Raw genomic sequence first — 18,298 nt, 5'->3', positions numbered from 1 at the left:
CCCCCGGATGCCCTGCAATATCTGTACCTCAGACTTAAGCTCAACAATTCTGAGCTGAAGTTCCTCAGGCTACAGGCACTTACTGCAAATGTAGTTATCTGGGATCACAATGCTCTCCACAAACTTCCACGTGCTTCAGTTGCAGCACACCACCTGCACTGCCATCCCTAGATGACCTTGTTCTAATTTTTTTTAAATTATATTTGTATTTAAGTAACATAGTTTACAGTTTAGTTTCTTGACTACTTAATTGATCTAGATTAAGTTATGGGCAATGAAATTCAATATCTACCTGTAACACACAGCACTACAAGTAGTACAGGCAAAACCCTCGTCCCCGAATTCCCAAATAAAACACTCTGTTCACTTTAATCCCACTCTTCTGTACAGACCACTTTGCTCTGCAGACCTGTTTACTTTTATCAGACAGCGTGTAACCTGGGAGCCCAGTGAGATCAGACCGATACGGCCCTTACGGCTAAAGGGATCAAGGGGTATGGAGAGAAAGCAGGAAAGGGGTACTGAGGTGAATGATCAGCCATGATCTTATTGAATGGTGGTGCAGGCTCGAAGGGCCGAATGGCCTACTCCTGCACCTATTTTCTATGTTTGTATACTATAGCAGCTTCACCCAAGTTACAGGTGATGACTCGCCTTCCCTGCTCCCGGTGATTAGCATCTATTCAAGACACACACTTACTGCTGACTGATGTGTAGCTTCTATTAACTAAAGTTTTTAAAGATCTAGTTTTAAATCCAAATGTTAAACTAAATTTCACTCTTTACAGCTTCTACTTACCGGAAATTTCTACTTTTCTCTCTTCCAACATTCCGTCTCTGGTATCCCTTCTGGCTCCACTTTCGGTGGCAGAACCTTCAGCAGTTTTAGCCCGACACTTTGGGATTCTCTGCCTGAACTCTTGCCTCCTCTCTCCCCTCTATCAAAAGTCTTCTTTAAACCTAACTCTTTGACCTTGCTTTTGGTATCCCTCTCACCAATGTTCACTGTCCAGATTATGTTTTTTTTCACCTCTGTGAAGCACTTTGGATCTTTTATTGCAGTAAAGGTGTTATAACTATAACAGTTTTGATTCTTGTTGGAGGTACAGGGCAGGGACAGAACTCTTTCCCACAGAAATAAAGGAGACTAGATTTGGGCTGATGACCTGTATTGGAAGAGACTTGCGATAGGTAAATGGGTCAGTTTCTTGCCTGGGGATTAGTGCAGGAAAATGGAGGAATTGGAGAAGCAGTACCTTGTCAGATGGCTGAAGTTTAACTGGGGACGTCTACTGATGTCCATTGCTAAAATAATGTTTGTTGGTAAACATTTTGGTTAATTCATCCAGTTACTGAAGGTTTGCTTCCATTTTATTATTTCAAATCTTAGGATGCTGAAAATGCCATTCAACAAATGGGTGGGCAGTGGCTTGGAGGAAGGCAGATCCGAACAAATTGGGCGACCCGCAAGCCTCCTGCCCCAAAGAGTACATCAGAGCGTAAGTTCAGTAAGCAACCTATTGGAGATACAGTAACTGCAAGTAATGGTATTGCATACAAGGTTAGCGAGTACAGGCTGATTTTTGGCTCATTTGCGCCCCATTTAGCGCCTCGGCTGGGCGCAAAAATGATTTTTTTGGGGGGGGAGGGGGGCGGGCGTGAAACAAGGCGCACAAGATTTTGCGCCCAGGTGGAATTTTCGCCAATGGTTTTGCGGCGATGCTAAAACTTAGCGCCCCGTCACTGTTTTGACCATTTGGATGACGTAAATCGTCGTGCATCGCTGCGCTAGCGTCCGGGCAGAACTTTCGAGCATATCACCCGATTTAGCATCTGCTAATGTGTCAAGATCATTCATGGCAAATAAGATGGCAAACTAAGCCTACCTATGTGTCATGCATTTTAGGAGGCAACCCATAGAGTGCTGAGAGACAGCAACAGCATGAGAACAAATAGTGTCCGATTTATCATTGAAGTAATGAAGGAGTGCATGAATAAAAATTGTACTCTAACGACCCTCAAAAGATCATTGAACTTCTTTCAGTACTGTGTGCCACTCCTGACCACTGTGCCTGAGGCAGCGACCTCCTCAGCGATTTCCCTCCAAATGCGTTTGAAAATGGATGGCAGGGGTCCAGATCCCACCCCTGCGTTGTAACTCATGCCATCTTCTCTCTACAGCCCCTACGAGAGATTCGTTAGCCTTTTGGCTGAATCGCAAGGCACGCTGTCTCGACGACTCATCTTCCATCATCAAAATCTCCTCTTCAGCCATAAAATGGCTGATTCAGCCCCGGGTTGCACTGCGCATGCGCACAGCCACGCCCTGCATTTGCGATCGGCCAGCAGACCAGAAGCGCGGGAACTTTGGGCACCGGCGCACAAATTGTGTGGCGCAACGCCAGAGTTAGCACTAACGATCCTCGTGAACTTTCATTTGGCGAAAAGCTTTGCGCTCTGGCGCTAACGCTAACCCCGCGCTAAATTTTTTGATTTCGCCGCGAATTGCGCCCGGAAACGGGCGAAAACGCAAAAAGCCGAAAATCTAGCCCTAAAAGTTTAAGAAGAGTCTTTGCAATCAAGAATGTGTGTAATAAAATTAAATGGTCGCTCTCCCTTGGTGCAGCTTGGCACAGTTGGTAGCACTTGCATCTTATCCAGCAGGCCGTGGATATGAGTTTTGTTTTAATGTGTCTGATAGTGATATTTTGTGGGGAATTATGGACTACATCATTTCTTGGATTAAGCAAATTGTCATGGCAGCATATGAAATTTTGTAAATATCAGAAAAACCGACTTTAATTTAAAAAAAAACACTAACTTAAAATCTTCAGCCATCTGGGACCAACGCTTTTTATTTTGACCTGTGCATTTTTCCCCTTTGCAGCAAATACCAAACAGCTCTCCTATGAGGAAGTTGTCAATCAGTCCAGTCCCAGCAACTGTACAGTCTATTGCGGTGGCATAGCGGTTGGACTTACAGGTAATGCTTAATATCTTGAGATTTGAGTTTTAACTGTATGGCTGTTGTGGGGAGAAACTGCAGCGATGGCTGAGAATGGTCACCTGCTGCAAACCTGTGCCATGGAAGCTGCTCGACGAGATATTTCATCTTGGCAAATGCTTTGCACTTCACACATCCACATCCACGAGGACTGCAGTGGTTCAAGGAGCAGGCCCATCAACTTAAGGAATTGACAAATGGGCAATAAAAGTAGGCGTGCTAGCATTGTCTATGTCCGAAAAACCCTGCTTTGTAATATATATTGTCTTTGTGTTGTGGAGCACGCTCCATTTAGTTTCATTAAAAATGACTGCCATTCCTTAATCCACCCACTTAATTTGTCCAGCTCCCATGGAATTCTATTAATCACCTTTATACTTAATCACATTTATACTTGTCATCTACTAGCAGTAACTACCCATTTTACTATATTGCTTGAAGCACCTGGAATAAAGATTGAATTGTTCAAATGGGAGCTGAGAGAAAAGGTTGCTGTTATCAGCCACTGCTTTTTCAGTCATTGTTATCTTTCACTGACTCTTGCTAAATCAGTTCACGTCCAGTTAGCTCATTTGCAATTTTCCTGTTTTTTGGGGGGGCTGATAAAAACCGAGAGATGTTAATGGAAATGGAAATAAAACATCACGTGTTGGCATCAGGCATTCCCAAGTCATATGTAGAGTAAAGCTCTCTGCTCAACAGTGTGGCATGGAATATAACTAAGAGCACCTACTCCTACATCATTGAGAAATTCTTCTATTTGCCACACCATTTTGATACTTAATAAGCAGTCTTCCTATGAGAACCCCAACTGTCCAAACTCACTTAGTGGTGGATCCTTAAAGAAAACAAACATAGAAAACTGCATCCAGACAGTGTAAGCTGGTGATTCAAGCTTGAGTCTGAGGTGCAGGGCTATTATCTAACCCACTATGTTACCCAGATCTTCAAGCTCATCTGCCTTAAACTCCATGGGCCTTCATCTGAATCTTCTGACATGACGGATGTAAATGATCGGTAGCATTACTCCCTAATGCAGTAAATCTCAATTCCTGTCTGATAAATTGAGTGAAAATTTCCATGTTCAGCAGTAAGTTCCAAATAGTGTTGTGTGACTTCTGTTTTAACAGAAAATGCATAAAACTGTTGTGTATCTACCATAATAACTCGTACATAAGCTGTACTTTTTCTAAACCCAAAACACAATATACTTTGGGGTGTCCTATATCCTTGCCCAGATGGCAAGTATTTTTGATGCACATTACTTTCATTAAACCCTTAATCTATTGCAGAAATCTCTGTTAAATATTACATTTCAATTGAATATTTTTCTTCTTTTAGAGCAACTTATGCGCCAGACATTTTCGCCCTTTGGACAGATCATGGAGATCAGAGTGTTTCCTGAGAAAGGATATTCATTTGTACGGTACGTCTTGGGCTTTGACTAATTAGCATTTGGAATTGACTTTGTTTTCCTAAGAATTAACTAACAGCGAATGGCTGATAGGAAAGGGAGAGAGCAAACTTGCATTCATATTGCATGTTATCATATCTCCCCCAGCCTCCCAAAGTGCTTCATATTACTTTGAAGTGCAATCACTGTTGCTGTGTTGGCAACCATATCAGTCAGTTTGAGTACAGCAAGCCCACAGAAACAGGAGTGAGACTTATTTTTAAGTGAGACCAGTTAACTGGCTTTTAATGTTGATTGAGGGACGAATGTTGACCAGGGCACACAACTCCCTGGTCATATTTAAATGGTGCCATGGGATCTTTATTGTCATCTTGAACAGGCAAATGGGTTAAGCATCTAAGCTGAAGGATGTAGACTGCAGGAAGATATCTGTGAACTGGTCAGGTGGGCAGAACAGTGGCAAATGGAATTCAATCTAGAAAAGTGTGAGGTAATGCATTTGGGGAGGGCTAACAAGGCAAGGGAATACACAATAAATGGGAGGACACTTAAGAGGTGTAGAGGAACATAGGGACCTTGGAGTGCAGGTCCACATCTTTGAAGGTAGCAGGCCAGGTAGATAAGGTGGTTAAGAAGGCATACGGAATACTTGCCTTTATTAGCCGAGGCACAGAATACAAGAGCAGGGAGGTTATGCTTGAACTGTATAAAACACTAGTTAGGCCACAGCTTTAAGTACTGCGTTGCAGTTCTGGTCACCGCATTACAGGAAAGATGTGATTTCACTGGAGAGGGTGCAGAGGAGATTTACGAGGATGTTGCCTGGACTAGAGAATTTTAGCCTTGAGTAAAGATTGAATAGGGTGAGATTGTTTTCTTTGGAACAGAGGAGGCTGAGGGGGGCCTTATTGAGGTGTATAACATTATGAGGGGCCTAGATAGAGTGGATAGGAAGAACCTATTTCCCTTAGCAGGGGGTGTCAGCAAGCAGGGGCAGAGATTTAAAGTAATTGGTAGGAGGTTTTGAGGGGAGATTTCTTCACCCAGAGGGTGGTGGTCTGGAACTCACTATCTGAAAAGGTGGTAGAGGCAGAAACCCTCACCACATTAAAAAAAGTACTTGGATGTGGACTTGAAGTGCCGTAACCTACAGGGCTACGGACCGAGAGCTGGAAAGTGGAATTCGGCTGGGTAGTTGTTTGTCGGCTGGCGCGGATATAATGAGCCAAAATGGCCTCCTTCCGTGCTGTAAATTTCTATGATGGCATCTCTGACGATGTAACACTCCCTCAGTACTGCATTCAAGTGTCGGTGTGGACCACGTGCTGAAGTACAGAGTTGGGGATTGACTCCTCCCTTCTGGTAGCTCTTAATCCAGCAACTGCACTGTTGGAATTCCTGTGTGTCGATTTGATGTATGTGGGTGTGGCATTTATGCAGTTCATGACTATGTAAAGCACCTCAGCTGCGTGGATTCTGTTACTCATGGTCCCAAAAGTCCTAGGCTGCTCCAATCCACTGCGAGAAATACTCTGTTAATTGTAAGACTTTCTGTGAATGTGTTGACTGTTTGACGTAGATTCCACTTTATAGAATAGATGTGGTACAGATGCTGGATGGGACCCATTATTTTGAGACCATTGGATGTGGAGTCCGCTTCAGGCAAGACTGAAAGACGATTTTGTCATTAGGGCTGAAGAGCTAGACTTGTGTTCGGTCCTTAACGGCAAAGCCTTCATTGCACTTTACCTTATTAGGGGTACAGACCATGATGAAATAATGCAGCCGTGATTCAGTTACCTGTGGCAGTCCAAATAGTCCAACGGAAGAAGGGTTAAGACCAATGCGGGATTATGTCCATGGCTGTTTTGGCTAAATTTACAAGAAAGCCCGTTAGTACAGTTTAGCGGTATGATTATTGCAGTGGTGACTAATAATCTTGCTAGTTTCTTTGTACAAGCTGCTTTTATCTGGGAACTATTCACCTTCTCCAACTGGTTTGTTTTCCATTGCTGAATTTTCTCTTTTTTAAAAAAAAAATTACAGTCATTGCATTGGCTGCACAATTTCCTTTTGAGTTCCCGGAAAATTCTTTCTGTATATTTTATTCAGTGTGATCCTTCCAAGAAAATATGAATCATACAGTACAGTGTGAGCGTAGAGAATGGGCCCCATCTGTTTTGAGGGGATCACTTTTAGCCATCTGGGGTGGGGATGTCTCAGATGTAGCATTGAGGGTTTAATTTATAACCCCAGCCCATCAACTTCAATGAATTACTTTCATGCAAATTAAATATAGGTGTGGCAAAAATAATTTTATTCACTGTGCATAACTGCATCCAAACATGTCTTGCTTATGCCATCTGTCGAAACATTTTTAGATGAGAAGCACTTTTTCTTCGCCATTCAGATCTTTTGCTTGAATATAATAGTGATATAAGGTACAGTAACAATCTGACACACCCGTACCGGATATAGATAAACGCTATCAATTGCACACTTGCATACTACATCATCATAGTCAGCCCCTTGGGTCGAAGATCACTTGCTTCCACACTAAAAATGACTACACAAATGAAATTTTAAACGGTGGAAGATGCCTGTGCATGAATTATTTTAATGTGGCCATTGCAAACCAGCCACCACACCAGCTTGACAGAGCAAGGTCTTGGTCCAGTGGCACGGGGATATAAGACGACTGGAGACCAGGCTCCACCACATGTGCCAATACATACACACAAACTCAAACATACTCCCCCTGTCCTCCTTCCCATGGGACACCTCTCCGTGAAATTCGTAGTACGCAATGTGAGCCTCACAGCCTCGCTATTCCCTTGGTGTTATCCACGCTGCTCCACCTCTGGGCTCCAACCTCTCTGCTCCTCCATGCCTCATCCGTCCTCTCCTCTCCGCTTCTGACCTCCCCTCCACGCAGCTTCCAACCTCCGCTCCATACCACATAGGAATCTCATCCCTAACGGTTGGCGTATTAGTTGAAGCATTTTAGAACTACAATTCTATAAATAATAACAAGCATTTTCTGTAACTGCTTGTATATGTAGCAGTCTCATAGTGATCCACTACAATCAACTTTAAATCAAGCTTTTTTACACCGATAAGGATTCAGATAAATATTTTCTAAGTCTTCGCAAACTCATTGTCGGCACTGCTTTAATAACCAGCATGTGCAGATTTCAAGGTTGATTTAACAACGTAACTTGTAGTTTGAAAAGTTGGGCTCTTATCAGGTTTGACGGTTGAAAAATAACAGTGAGCAGCTCTGCTCTTTTAGAATTAATTTCTTTCACAGAGGAAGTTCCTGTGCTTCAGGAGAGAATGACTGAGTAGCAGTCACTGATTAACTGAAATCCATGCGAGATATGGCACCGCATGTATAAAACTAACACTACATGCATCTCTGGAATGTAAGGAATAAAATTGCCAACAAGGGGCTGCTAGTAGATTGTGTATATTTTGGCGCATTTCTGTCCGACGCTGGATGTCCAACCAGCTTTTACCAGTTGGTTGAGGACCCTCCACAGTAATGCGTTTTCCGGGTGGCCTAGAGCTGGTTCTTGGGGAAAGTCCAAATGAAACCAGGAATGAATGAGTGTGAGCGATTATTTAACTTTGATGAGAATGAGAGGTGATCTTATTGAAACATATAAGGTAATGAGGGGGCTAGACAAGGTGGTTGCAGAGAGGATATTTCCACTCATAGGGGAAACTAAAACTAGGGGACATAGTCTCAGAATAAGGGGCCAACCATTTAAAATTGAGATGAGGAGGAATTTCTTCCAAGGGTTGTAAATCTGTGGAATTCTGTACCCCAGAGAGCTGTGGAGGCTGGGTCATTGAATATATTTAAAGCGGAGATGGACAGATATTTGAGCGATAAAGGAGTAAAGGGTTATGGGGAGCGGGCAGGGAAGTGGAGCTGAGCCCATGGTCAGATCACCACGATCTTATTAAATGGCGGAGCAGGCTCGAGGGGCCAAATGGCCTACTCCTGCTCTTATTGCTTATGTTCTTAGAAGCGGAGTGATTTGTCATAAATCAGGAAGGAAAGCTGAAAAGAAATATTTAGCACATTTCTCAGAAGTGACATAAAAGTTGATTGGGCATCCAGTGTTCAATAGTTATGTGCCAACCAAATACAAAATCTGCTTTCTGTTAGTTTTATAGTAGCCGCCTAGAGCTATGTGTTATCAGTATCATACTCACTGACTCCATATTTCCCTGGTGTTAAACATGCTCTGTATTAGTTGCAGCATGGAAGATGGAATAAATCAATTTTACTCAGTAGTTATGAATTTTTGCTGTTTTTTCTTAGTTTTTCATCACACGAAAGTGCTGCACATGCTATTGTCTCAGTCAATGGAACCACCATAGAAGGACACATTGTCAAATGCTACTGGGGGAAAGAAACACCTGACGGAATGGGCCAATTTCAACAGGTGAGTTGAAATCTGTTTTTTTTACTATTTTAGACGTCTTAAAGCAAATTAGTATCTGGCAAATTGCTCAACTTTCTACGGAAATTGAGTAACCATCTCTCATAGTTTATGATACTGATCCTATCTGGATATGTTTGTAATTTGGGAGAGAATAGTGAACCAAGTTAAATGCTATGCATTCTTAAAATGTGATGTTTTCTATTAACTCAACTTATTTTGGACAGCACTCCTTCACAGGGCCACACATGAGTTATCTTGTCAAACAGTCAGTGCCTCATTCAGAAGAGCACTGGTTGCTTCAGCCACAAAGTCAAATGAATGTCCTCTGCCTCGAGGCTTGAGCGGCTGAAAACGTTGTATTTGAAACTGGTGTTCAACTGATCAGGGAGCAGATAAATCTGAAAATAAAACTTAGTGTTGAAGACAGATCAAAAATAGGAAAAAAGAGGAAAGAAAGATGGGTCATTGCTTTGCTTATTTCAATCGTACAACATGGGAGTAAAGCTATGTATGAGATTTGAGTAGCAGAGTTACTGTCATAGAGTTTGTACAGCAAATGGACTGAAATTGTATTTTTTCATTCGCTAATCTATGGAGCACAGCATCCCATGGAGCTTTACCCATAGTCTGGGTTCAGTGTTATGGGGAGTGCCGTTAGAAGCAACTTTAACGGGGATAGTGTTGTGTGAAATTGACCCCGATAATTAAGATTGGGGCGGGGGAGAAATTGTGGAGAATGCGTCCTAGGGTGCCACAGGTCAAATCTGGCATTGCTCTGTAGCCTAATGCACGCTCCAGGAATTTTATTAGAAGCATAAATTGTTTTTGTCAAGTTCTTGGATAATTTTCAGAAAAATATTATCATGCTTCTCTGCCCCCCCCCTCCCCCCTTCCCTTTTTAAAAAAATTTTCAGCAAAATCAGATGGGCTACGCTCAGCCTTGGAGCCAGTTTGGCCAGTGGTATGGAAATACTCAACAGTTCGGCCAGTATATGCCTAACGGCTGGCAGATGCCACCATACGGCGTTTATGGGCAAGCTTGGAACCAACAAGGATTCAGAATGGAGTAAGCGGTGATTTTTATTTTTGCTGTATTTATTAACATGGATTGTTGGGTGCTCTATCAACCCTTCCCATTAACGGAACTAAAAGCGAGTAGATTTCAGCAGTTTTCCTTTTGAGACAAAATAATCAAGAGTTGAATACAAGTTTAGTGCATGACCTGTGCCCCAGTTCCTGGCTTTGGCTGTTACTATCGTGTTTCCAGTGGTAGCTTCTAGAACACTGGCAGCTGATGCATAGTGTGTGGGTAATCTAAAGACTACATAAAGAGTAAAATATTTGAAACAAAATCACATCAGAGCCAATGACCAGAGTGAAGATTTTACCGTTCTGTTTGATCTCATTACCTGTATAAAAGTCAGCTCCTCTTTCCCAAAGACACTCCTAAATTTTGCACTGTCAAAAATGCACCAATGCCTCTTGGCGACCAGCAAGAAACATTTTTTAAAAAAAGATACATTTAGGTTCCAGTGTGATCATTCTGGAAAAACTGGGCCATGTTTAATTTTATACTTGTCTACTTGAAGCATCTTGTTGAATGCTTGCCACAGCCTCTCTTACAATGAACTAGTGATGGTGTAAGCATTTTGAATAATCGAGCCCTTTTTTGGTTTATAATTCAATGTATACTTTGTAGATGCCGAGGTGGGAGGGGAGGGTGGGAAGACTCGTGATCCCTCCTGCTTCTGTTTTTTTGTTCAAGACATATAAACCTAGTCATTTTGTGTTGCCTCTCGCTTTAATGTTCTGTTTGCTTGTTTTTTCTTGCAGTCAGACACCGTCCACTGCCGCATGGATGGGCGCTAACTATGGAGTCCAACCTGCACAAGGTCAAAGTCCCAGTGTGATAGCCAACCAAGCAGGTTTTGGCATGGCAGGCTACCAAACCCAGTGAGCAAAATGGACTCTCTCTTCCTACCTATAGCCAGTGGTTTCCTGCCACAGCGGACACGTCAAGCCTTTGTTTACTTAAGATGTTTTTTTTTTCAAAGCCAGATCAATGAAAGATATCAACTGCATTGTATTTATTTTAAAAGGAAAGCAATTCATTTTAGAAATCATGGAAATTCGTCTCATCCAAGCGTCTGTCTAAAGATGCTGGATGTCTGCCAATTTTTGTGTCCAGTTTTCTTTCAGATGTTTCAACAAAAAAAAATAAAATCCATTTCCTATGGCCATTGGAGAGAATAAACAAAAGCAGGGATTTCTAAGTAACGCTGCCACTTTTATAAAATGAGGCAGGCGAATTGCACAATGTTAGATGCCGTGTTTCTAAACAGATACTGGGCAGTTTAGTTTTGCATTCCACAAAATCCACAGATTTCAAACTGTAAAATTTAATAATCCTATGTTTTCCACATTTCTATTGTACAAGGCCATAGTTTGTAAATGTAGGAGGTTGTTCAAAAAAATATTATGATCCTTCAGAACATGAAAAAAAAATGTCGAGTCCCTTGAGCGCTCTCAGCATGTACACAGCATAGTTTAAAGCAATGAAATACTATAGTAAAATGTTTTTGTGGTTTTTTTTGTTCTTTTTGAAGTAGTATTTTAATCATTTCATTAAAGAAACCAAGTAAAAATTTAGTGATGTTGTAGAGAAAGCACTTCTGAATGTTGACTTGGATTCCCGCTGCTCTTCCAGTGTCATCTCAAGCACTTCATCTTCAGGGAGGACAGTTCCCTGGTCTGAGCAGTGCAAATAACCGTGGCGTTATCCCTGGCACTGCAGAGGGTTGTCCTCAGGAACTGGTTAAAACTGACATTTCCAGATGTGTAGGTGAAGCATAACTATTAAGAGTAAGGCAGTTTAATGTACCGGCTTGCAACCGAAATCTGAATTTGAGTTTCCATTTTAAAATTAATACATATTTTCATCTTTTTTTATATAAAACATAAATGTAGCTACTGGCAAAATAAAACTGGCACCATTTGTGCCAAAGTGTATTTGGTGGGGGGAGGGCAGGGGGAGGGAAAATTCAGATGCACTCAGATTTAAGGGGATGTTACCTGTTTTGCCAGAATATGCAGTTTGCATGTAAAGATGATTAAAATATACACAACCTCCACCATTAACACATGGCAAGTTCTTTTTTGGTAAAACTCTACTTTTGGCTTTGTTTTTTTTTGTGTGTTTTTTTTTTGATGATTTCAAGAGGCTGATGGTAGGAATCAAGTTCACTGTCGGAGTTGACTACTGACTTGAGTGTTGGCTCATAAACACTTCAGGAAGTTGGCGCAACAGTGTCTTAAGGAGGCTGCAGTTTATTGTTGGGGATCGTTGTGCATCTCGAACCAAAATAACAGCCTGCATATACAAATGGTAATTTGGAGAGAGTGGGGGGAGGTGGCCGGGGGTGGGTGGGGGGGGGAACAAAATTAAATACTGTCAGTGATATGCCGACACGGCAGTTGCAGCACTGGCTTCTTAACCAGACGGTTGTGGGTTCTGTTCCATGGGCAGGAGGTGCCCACACCATGCAGCGAGCCCATCTGCCACAGTTGATATGTTTTGTCTGTTCTTGGCTAAGTCACTATTTGGAGCACCTCAAAAAAAAAGAATTAAAAAAAAAAAAATCTCTTGGCGTGTCTCTTCAGAGGGTGTCCAGAATGTAGTAGTTTTCTGGTGTAAATGATCAGCTATGCTCGCAATATTGGCTGCATATGCATAAGAGGTACTGTAAGTGTATTTTATTGCATATCAATTGTACATTGGTTTTAAAATGCTCTTTCCCAGGATCATTGGGGAAAATTCACGTTTTCCCAGCAATTGTCTTGGAAGTCCTTCCAGCTGAGATTCTTTTCCATAGTCAGGAAATCGGGAAGACTGCTAACCTCACAAGCTTTCTTCAATATCGTCTTAATGTGATTGTCATGTTTGCCTGGGCTTCTGGATCAAAGGGTCAAATAGGGCTGTGCCAATCCAACTGATTTACAGCATTTTAATGGACAAAATTGAGACAGCGGACTAGTCAGTAAGTGGGTACAGACATGGTTTAGAGTACTGTACACACGGTCTAGTCCTTCTGATCCTCTTCTGTAGAATACTTATGGTTGCAGCAGTAAATCAAATGTGAAAATGTATTTTCTTTTGTAAATTCTGTTGGCTTGACAAGCTGTGTATTGGCCGAAAGAAATGGTATCCGGGCCATCTATGACTTACTCTAAGATGACTTATGTGCAAATTCTTGCCAGATACACTATATCCGCATTTAACCAATTTTAAAATGGGTTCCTTTGTTTTATACTGGATTGTTTGGCAAGTTTTTTTTTTCATAATAGATACTGCATTTAGTTACCAAAATGTATAACTGGTTGGTACAGCCCCAGGAGTTCAAGTAAATTGTTTTTTGGATTGGACTGATGCACTGCAGATTAATCTTTCAGAACTGCTGGATCATTTTGTTTGAGAAGTCCTGAGCTAGAAAGCACTGGAGACTGTATCCCTTTTGTTAACCTACAAGGGTTGGCGCTTAGAAACCACGTCAATTCCGATTAATGCTCTGCTTTCATTTTTGATGTGGAACTTTTAAATTTGCTAAATTAAAGTTAATTGAATGTTGAGGCAGTTGAAACAATTTGAACAGAGGTCTTTCCAAAGATGGCACTTGTTTCAATTTTATGTGTTCACTCCAACTCCACCCTCCCTCCCCCCGGGAAAAAAAACCGTCTCCTGCTTGTACATATGCTCCACCAGTTAAGAAGGGAGTACAAGAAAGAGATGCAGATGATACTTTGTCATGGAATGAGACTGTCTTTGTGAGCATCTTTCTCCCAGATTCGATGCTGTATCTGGGAAGGGGCGGGAGGGGAGAGGATTGGAATATTCCCACCCAACAGCCTCCCTGAAGTCATCACAGAAATGGGTGGCAGACTAACCTGTAGTTACAGGCATTTGTGGAGTGAGCAGCCACCTGGATGAGCGGATTTTCAGTTCCAAGATGTTGGGGAAAATAAATGCAGCCTAAACAGGCCATAAAGAAAAGGGATAAAGTCTCTATTTTCTGTTGAAACTGCATCAGCATTAAAAAAAAACTTCACCTCAGGGGAAATCTATTCCAGGCAAAAATCACATGAACTAGGTTTGTGAAGGACCAATTGACTTGCATTCGGGTTTGTTAACTGCACGGCCTTGTTGGTATTATAACTGTAGCAGTTATTAACAGTCAATAAATAAAACGGTCATTGGGCCATCATACTGAACTCCTTTATTCTGTTTAATCGCAGCTATGTATGATCTCTTTCTGCTTAGTTTTGTCTTTTTGAACAGATCGAAAAGTGTATTTGAGGGTTGCGGCAAAAATGGCCATTGCTTTGATGATGAGAATTGTCTGAATGCTTCTATGTACTTTCTGCCAAATCACACTAAGTCTTGTTAAGGGAGAAGTTCATTCCACACTCGATTGTCCCAAGATTCTGTGTTTTATGCTTTCATGCTGCATGCGACAGCAACAATTTTTTTGTAGCTTCCCTGATGAGAGTAACATCAGCTTGCATTCATGTCGTGCCTCTAACAGAGAAAATGTCTCCAATCCTACAGTCACCCTGTTTCAATCCACAGTATTGCTATAGAGCTCAAATGTTAAACCAGAAAACACAGTAGCAAAAAGTGATGGAGACACATTGATAAACATGGTCCGTATCGAAAGTTTTATGTGATGGTGCAAACACATTTCCTCATTTCAAGACCATATGCACCACTCTCGCCTTCATGCACACATTGGTGCAGAACAGTTTTCACCAGAAGGGAGCAACGCAAAACACTCGCGGATAAACCCAAGGTATTTGCTTGATTTACAATATATAGATCGAGATAGGAAAGAAAGACTTGCATTTATATAGCGCCTTTCATGACCACTGGACATCTCAAAGTGTTTTATGGCCAATGAAATACATTTTGGAGTGTAGTCACTGTTGTAATGTAGGAACCACAGCAGCCAATTGCACACAGCAAGCTCCCACAAACAGCAATGTGCTAATGACCCAGATAATTGTTTTTGTTATGTTGATTGAGGGATAAATATTGGCCCCAGGACACCGGGGATAATTCCTCTGCTCGAAATAGTGCCATAGGATCTTTTAAGTCCACCTGAGAGAGCAGACAGGGCCTTGGTTTAACGTCTTATCTGAAAGACGGCACCTCCGACAGTGCAGCACTCCCTCAGTACTGCACTGGAATGTCAGCCTAGATTTATGTGCTCAAGTCCCTGGAGTGGGACTTGAACCCACAACCTTCTGACTCAGGCGAGAGTGCTACCCACTGAGCCACAGCTGATACATAAACTAGTAATATTTCACCAAAGACTCAGTAATTGATCTGTGAAGTTCATTTATTTGGTTCATAACTTCTATCCTCATTTATTTTTCTTGCAACTACTTTTAACATTTTTATTGGTTAAAATGGGATTCGTAATCTTAATCTCTTGCCATTCTCGGTAAATTGAAGTTGGCTGAAGTTCAAATCTCTGAAAATGAAGGGTACACGTGCATCAAAAGTATGAACTCAAATTCTAGATTTAAGAATCTGGCTTGACAAGGTGGATTGAAGTTGTATTTTACAACGGGTGATTGGGAGCAAGGCGCTTAGTGCAAATAGGTGCCTATTTGTTATGAAATTTACAGAGGTAATTTAAATACACTTCAAAATAGTTTTAAATTCAAACTTTTAGCAAGATCCTGTGTTTTTGGGTTTTGTTTTGATAGAATCCTAAGCTCCCCCAACAATCAACATCACTGCACCATCCAATTGCAGCAGGAATGATGCCAGATTTTTACTTGCCTGCACTGCTCTGCCCAGAATGTCATTTTAGTTCCCAGCATTTCCTTTTTGAACTAATTTTTTATTCACTTCGCAAGTGAAATGTTTTTTTGAAGTTCTCTCTTTCCTTCGCCCTCCACTGGCAGTCATGCCTTCAGCTGTCTCGCTCTGGAATGTCTTCCCTAAACCTCCACCTCTACTACTTTCTTCTCCTTAAGGTGCTCCTTAAAACCTACCTCCTTGACCAAGATTTTGATCACCTAATATCTCTGAGGCTCCGTGTCAAATTTTGTCTAATAACACTCAGTAAAGCACCTTGGGCTGTTTTGCTAGATTAAATGTGCTATATAAATACTAATTATTGAAGGGTTTCTGGAAGTCTAGACACATACTCAAAGCTTTCCAACGTACATTTTAGATATCGCTTTTTTTTTAATCCAGTTTGGTCAGTTGATATCTCTCCCTTGGACCATGTATCTAGGTGGGTGGGTTGTCTGGGCAGTACAGCGTTCAGTTTGGTTGTGATGCTCTTTAGTTGAATCACTTCCTGAAGAATGAGGATGCTTATTTGTGTCTGCACTTTTGGATTACAGTCTCTCAGCTACTTCGCCCCGATCTCGCCGCATCTGCCCTCACTCCAATCACCGGTCTGGAATTTGCTGACATCACTCTTCGCTGCCGTTGCCTTTAGGGTGAAGGAGCTGTGAGAGACTGTGGAGGCGTGAGTTAGGGGCTCGGGCAGCACGGGCCAGCCCACACTGCGATATGTGCACACTAGGTTTGTGCAGCAGAGCAGGTCTCCAGTTGTCTTGGGTAATTCTTGCCACTGGACCAAGTCCTAGCTCTGTCAAGCCCGTGTGGTGGCTGGTGTGCAACGGTCACCACGTTAAAAAAATTCACGCACAGCATCTTTCTACCCTTGAGGATGTAATTCAGGTCCTTCATTCGAAACGCCTGTGAACTCACCATTTTTTGGGGCGTGGAAGCAAGTCATCCTCGTTTTAAGGGACTGCCGATGGTGATGATGACTTTTAGGATACAGCTACCCATGGAACCATAATCTTAGCATGAATTGCTGCCTTCATGAGAAATGGGGAAACATGGAATTAATTTTAATTTTTAAAGTTAGCAAGTGGTTTTTGAACTTGAGCAAAAAATTTCTTCACCTGACCTTAGATCATAACATAGTTCTGTAAGTGAGAGGGGGAAGGAGTTTTGTAAGTGAAGGGAAGAGCCACCTGAACATGTTAAATTGTGACAGTTAGGAATTTTTTGGAATGTTTTCTCTGATATAATAGGAGCTAGGGGCAAATTGATCACCCTTAAATTTGCTCCTGGTAGATACAGACACGGGTAAAGGATAGAGAAATGAATGGTTACAGCACAGAAGGAGGCCATTCAGCCCGTGCCGGCTCTCTGCAAGAGCACTTCAGCTAGTCCCACTCCCATGCCCTTTCCCCGTAGCCCTGCAAAGAAAATCCTCAGGTACATAGAAAATAGGTGCAGGAGCAAACCATTTGGCTCTTCGAGCCTGCACCGCCATTCAATGTGGTCATGGCTGATCATCCAACCTCAGCATCACTGCCTTCTCTCCTTACCCCCTGATCCCTCTAGTCGTAAGGGCCACATCTAACTCCCTTTTGAATATGTCCATTGAACTGGACTCAACAACTTTCTGAGGCAGAGAATTCCAAAAGTTCACAACACTCTGGGTGAAAAAGTTTCTCCTTATTTTGATCCTATATGGCTAACCCCTTATCTTTAAACTATGTTTAAACTGATACACTGCTTTGGGTACTGTTGAGGGGGATGACTCATCAGGGGAGGGCAGCAGCAGCCAAGTTCATGGCACCGTGGCTGGCTCTGCTGCACAGGAGGGCAGGAAAAAGAGTGGGAGAGCAATAGTGATTGGGGATTCAATGGTGAGGGGAATAGATAGGCGTTTCTGCGGCCGCAACCGAGACTCCAGGATGGTATGTTGCCTCCCTGGTGCAAGGGTCAAGGATGTCTCGGAGCGGGTGCAGGACATTCTAAAAAGGGAGGGAGAACAGCCAGTTGTCGTGGTGCACATTGGTACCAACGACATAGGTAAAAAGAGGGATGAGGTCCTACGAAACGAATTTAAGGAGCTAGGAGCTAAATTAAAAAGTAGGACCTCAAAAGTAGTAATCTCGGGATTGCTACCAGTGCCACGTGATAGTCAAGAGTAGGAATCGCAGGATAGCGCAGATGAATATGTGGCTTGAGCAGTGGTGCAACAGGGAGGGATTCAAATTCCTGGGGCATTGGAACCGGTTCTGGGGGAGGTGGGACCAGTACAAACCGGACGGTCTGCACCTGGGCAGGACCGGAACCAATGTCCTAGGGGGAGTGTTTGCTAGTGCTGTTGGGGAGGATTTAAACTGATTTGGCAGGGGGATGGGAACCAATGCAGGGAGACAGAGGGAAACAAAAAGGCAAAAGCAAAAGACAGAAAGGAGATGAGGGAAAGTGGAGGGCAGAGAAACCCAAGGCAAAGAACAAAAAGGGCCACTGTACAGCAAAAAGGGTCTAGTAAGGAGGAGGAACTGAGGGAAATCCTTATTTGTCGGGAAATTGTGTTG

The 18,298-nt window shown here is 42.4% G+C and overlaps 1 protein-coding gene across 2 annotated transcripts in view; it reads left to right on the top strand.

Annotated features, from left to right (window-relative positions):
* tia1 (TIA1 cytotoxic granule-associated RNA binding protein) overlaps positions 1-12,275 on the top strand; it is a 54,794-nt gene extending 42,519 nt beyond the window's left edge. For both annotated transcript variants that reach the window (XM_070866276.1, XM_070866275.1), the window contains 6 exons: positions 1,391-1,499; positions 2,888-2,983; positions 4,346-4,430; positions 8,752-8,875; positions 9,790-9,941; positions 10,709-12,275. In XM_070866276.1, coding sequence (XP_070722377.1) covers positions 1,391-1,499; positions 2,888-2,983; positions 4,346-4,430; positions 8,752-8,875; positions 9,790-9,941; positions 10,709-10,832 — 690 coding nt within the window. In that variant the 3' untranslated portion in view covers positions 10,833-12,275. The remainder of the gene's footprint in view (positions 1-1,390; positions 1,500-2,887; positions 2,984-4,345; positions 4,431-8,751; positions 8,876-9,789; positions 9,942-10,708) is intronic.
* Positions 12,276-18,298: the final 6,023 nt, after the last annotated feature.

Source organism: Pristiophorus japonicus, chromosome 22, assembly GCF_044704955.1.
Source record: "Pristiophorus japonicus isolate sPriJap1 chromosome 22, sPriJap1.hap1, whole genome shotgun sequence".
In the NCBI taxonomy this organism is placed as follows: domain Eukaryota; kingdom Metazoa; phylum Chordata; class Chondrichthyes; family Pristiophoridae; genus Pristiophorus; species Pristiophorus japonicus.
This window is presented reverse-complemented; position numbering and strand designations above follow the sequence as displayed.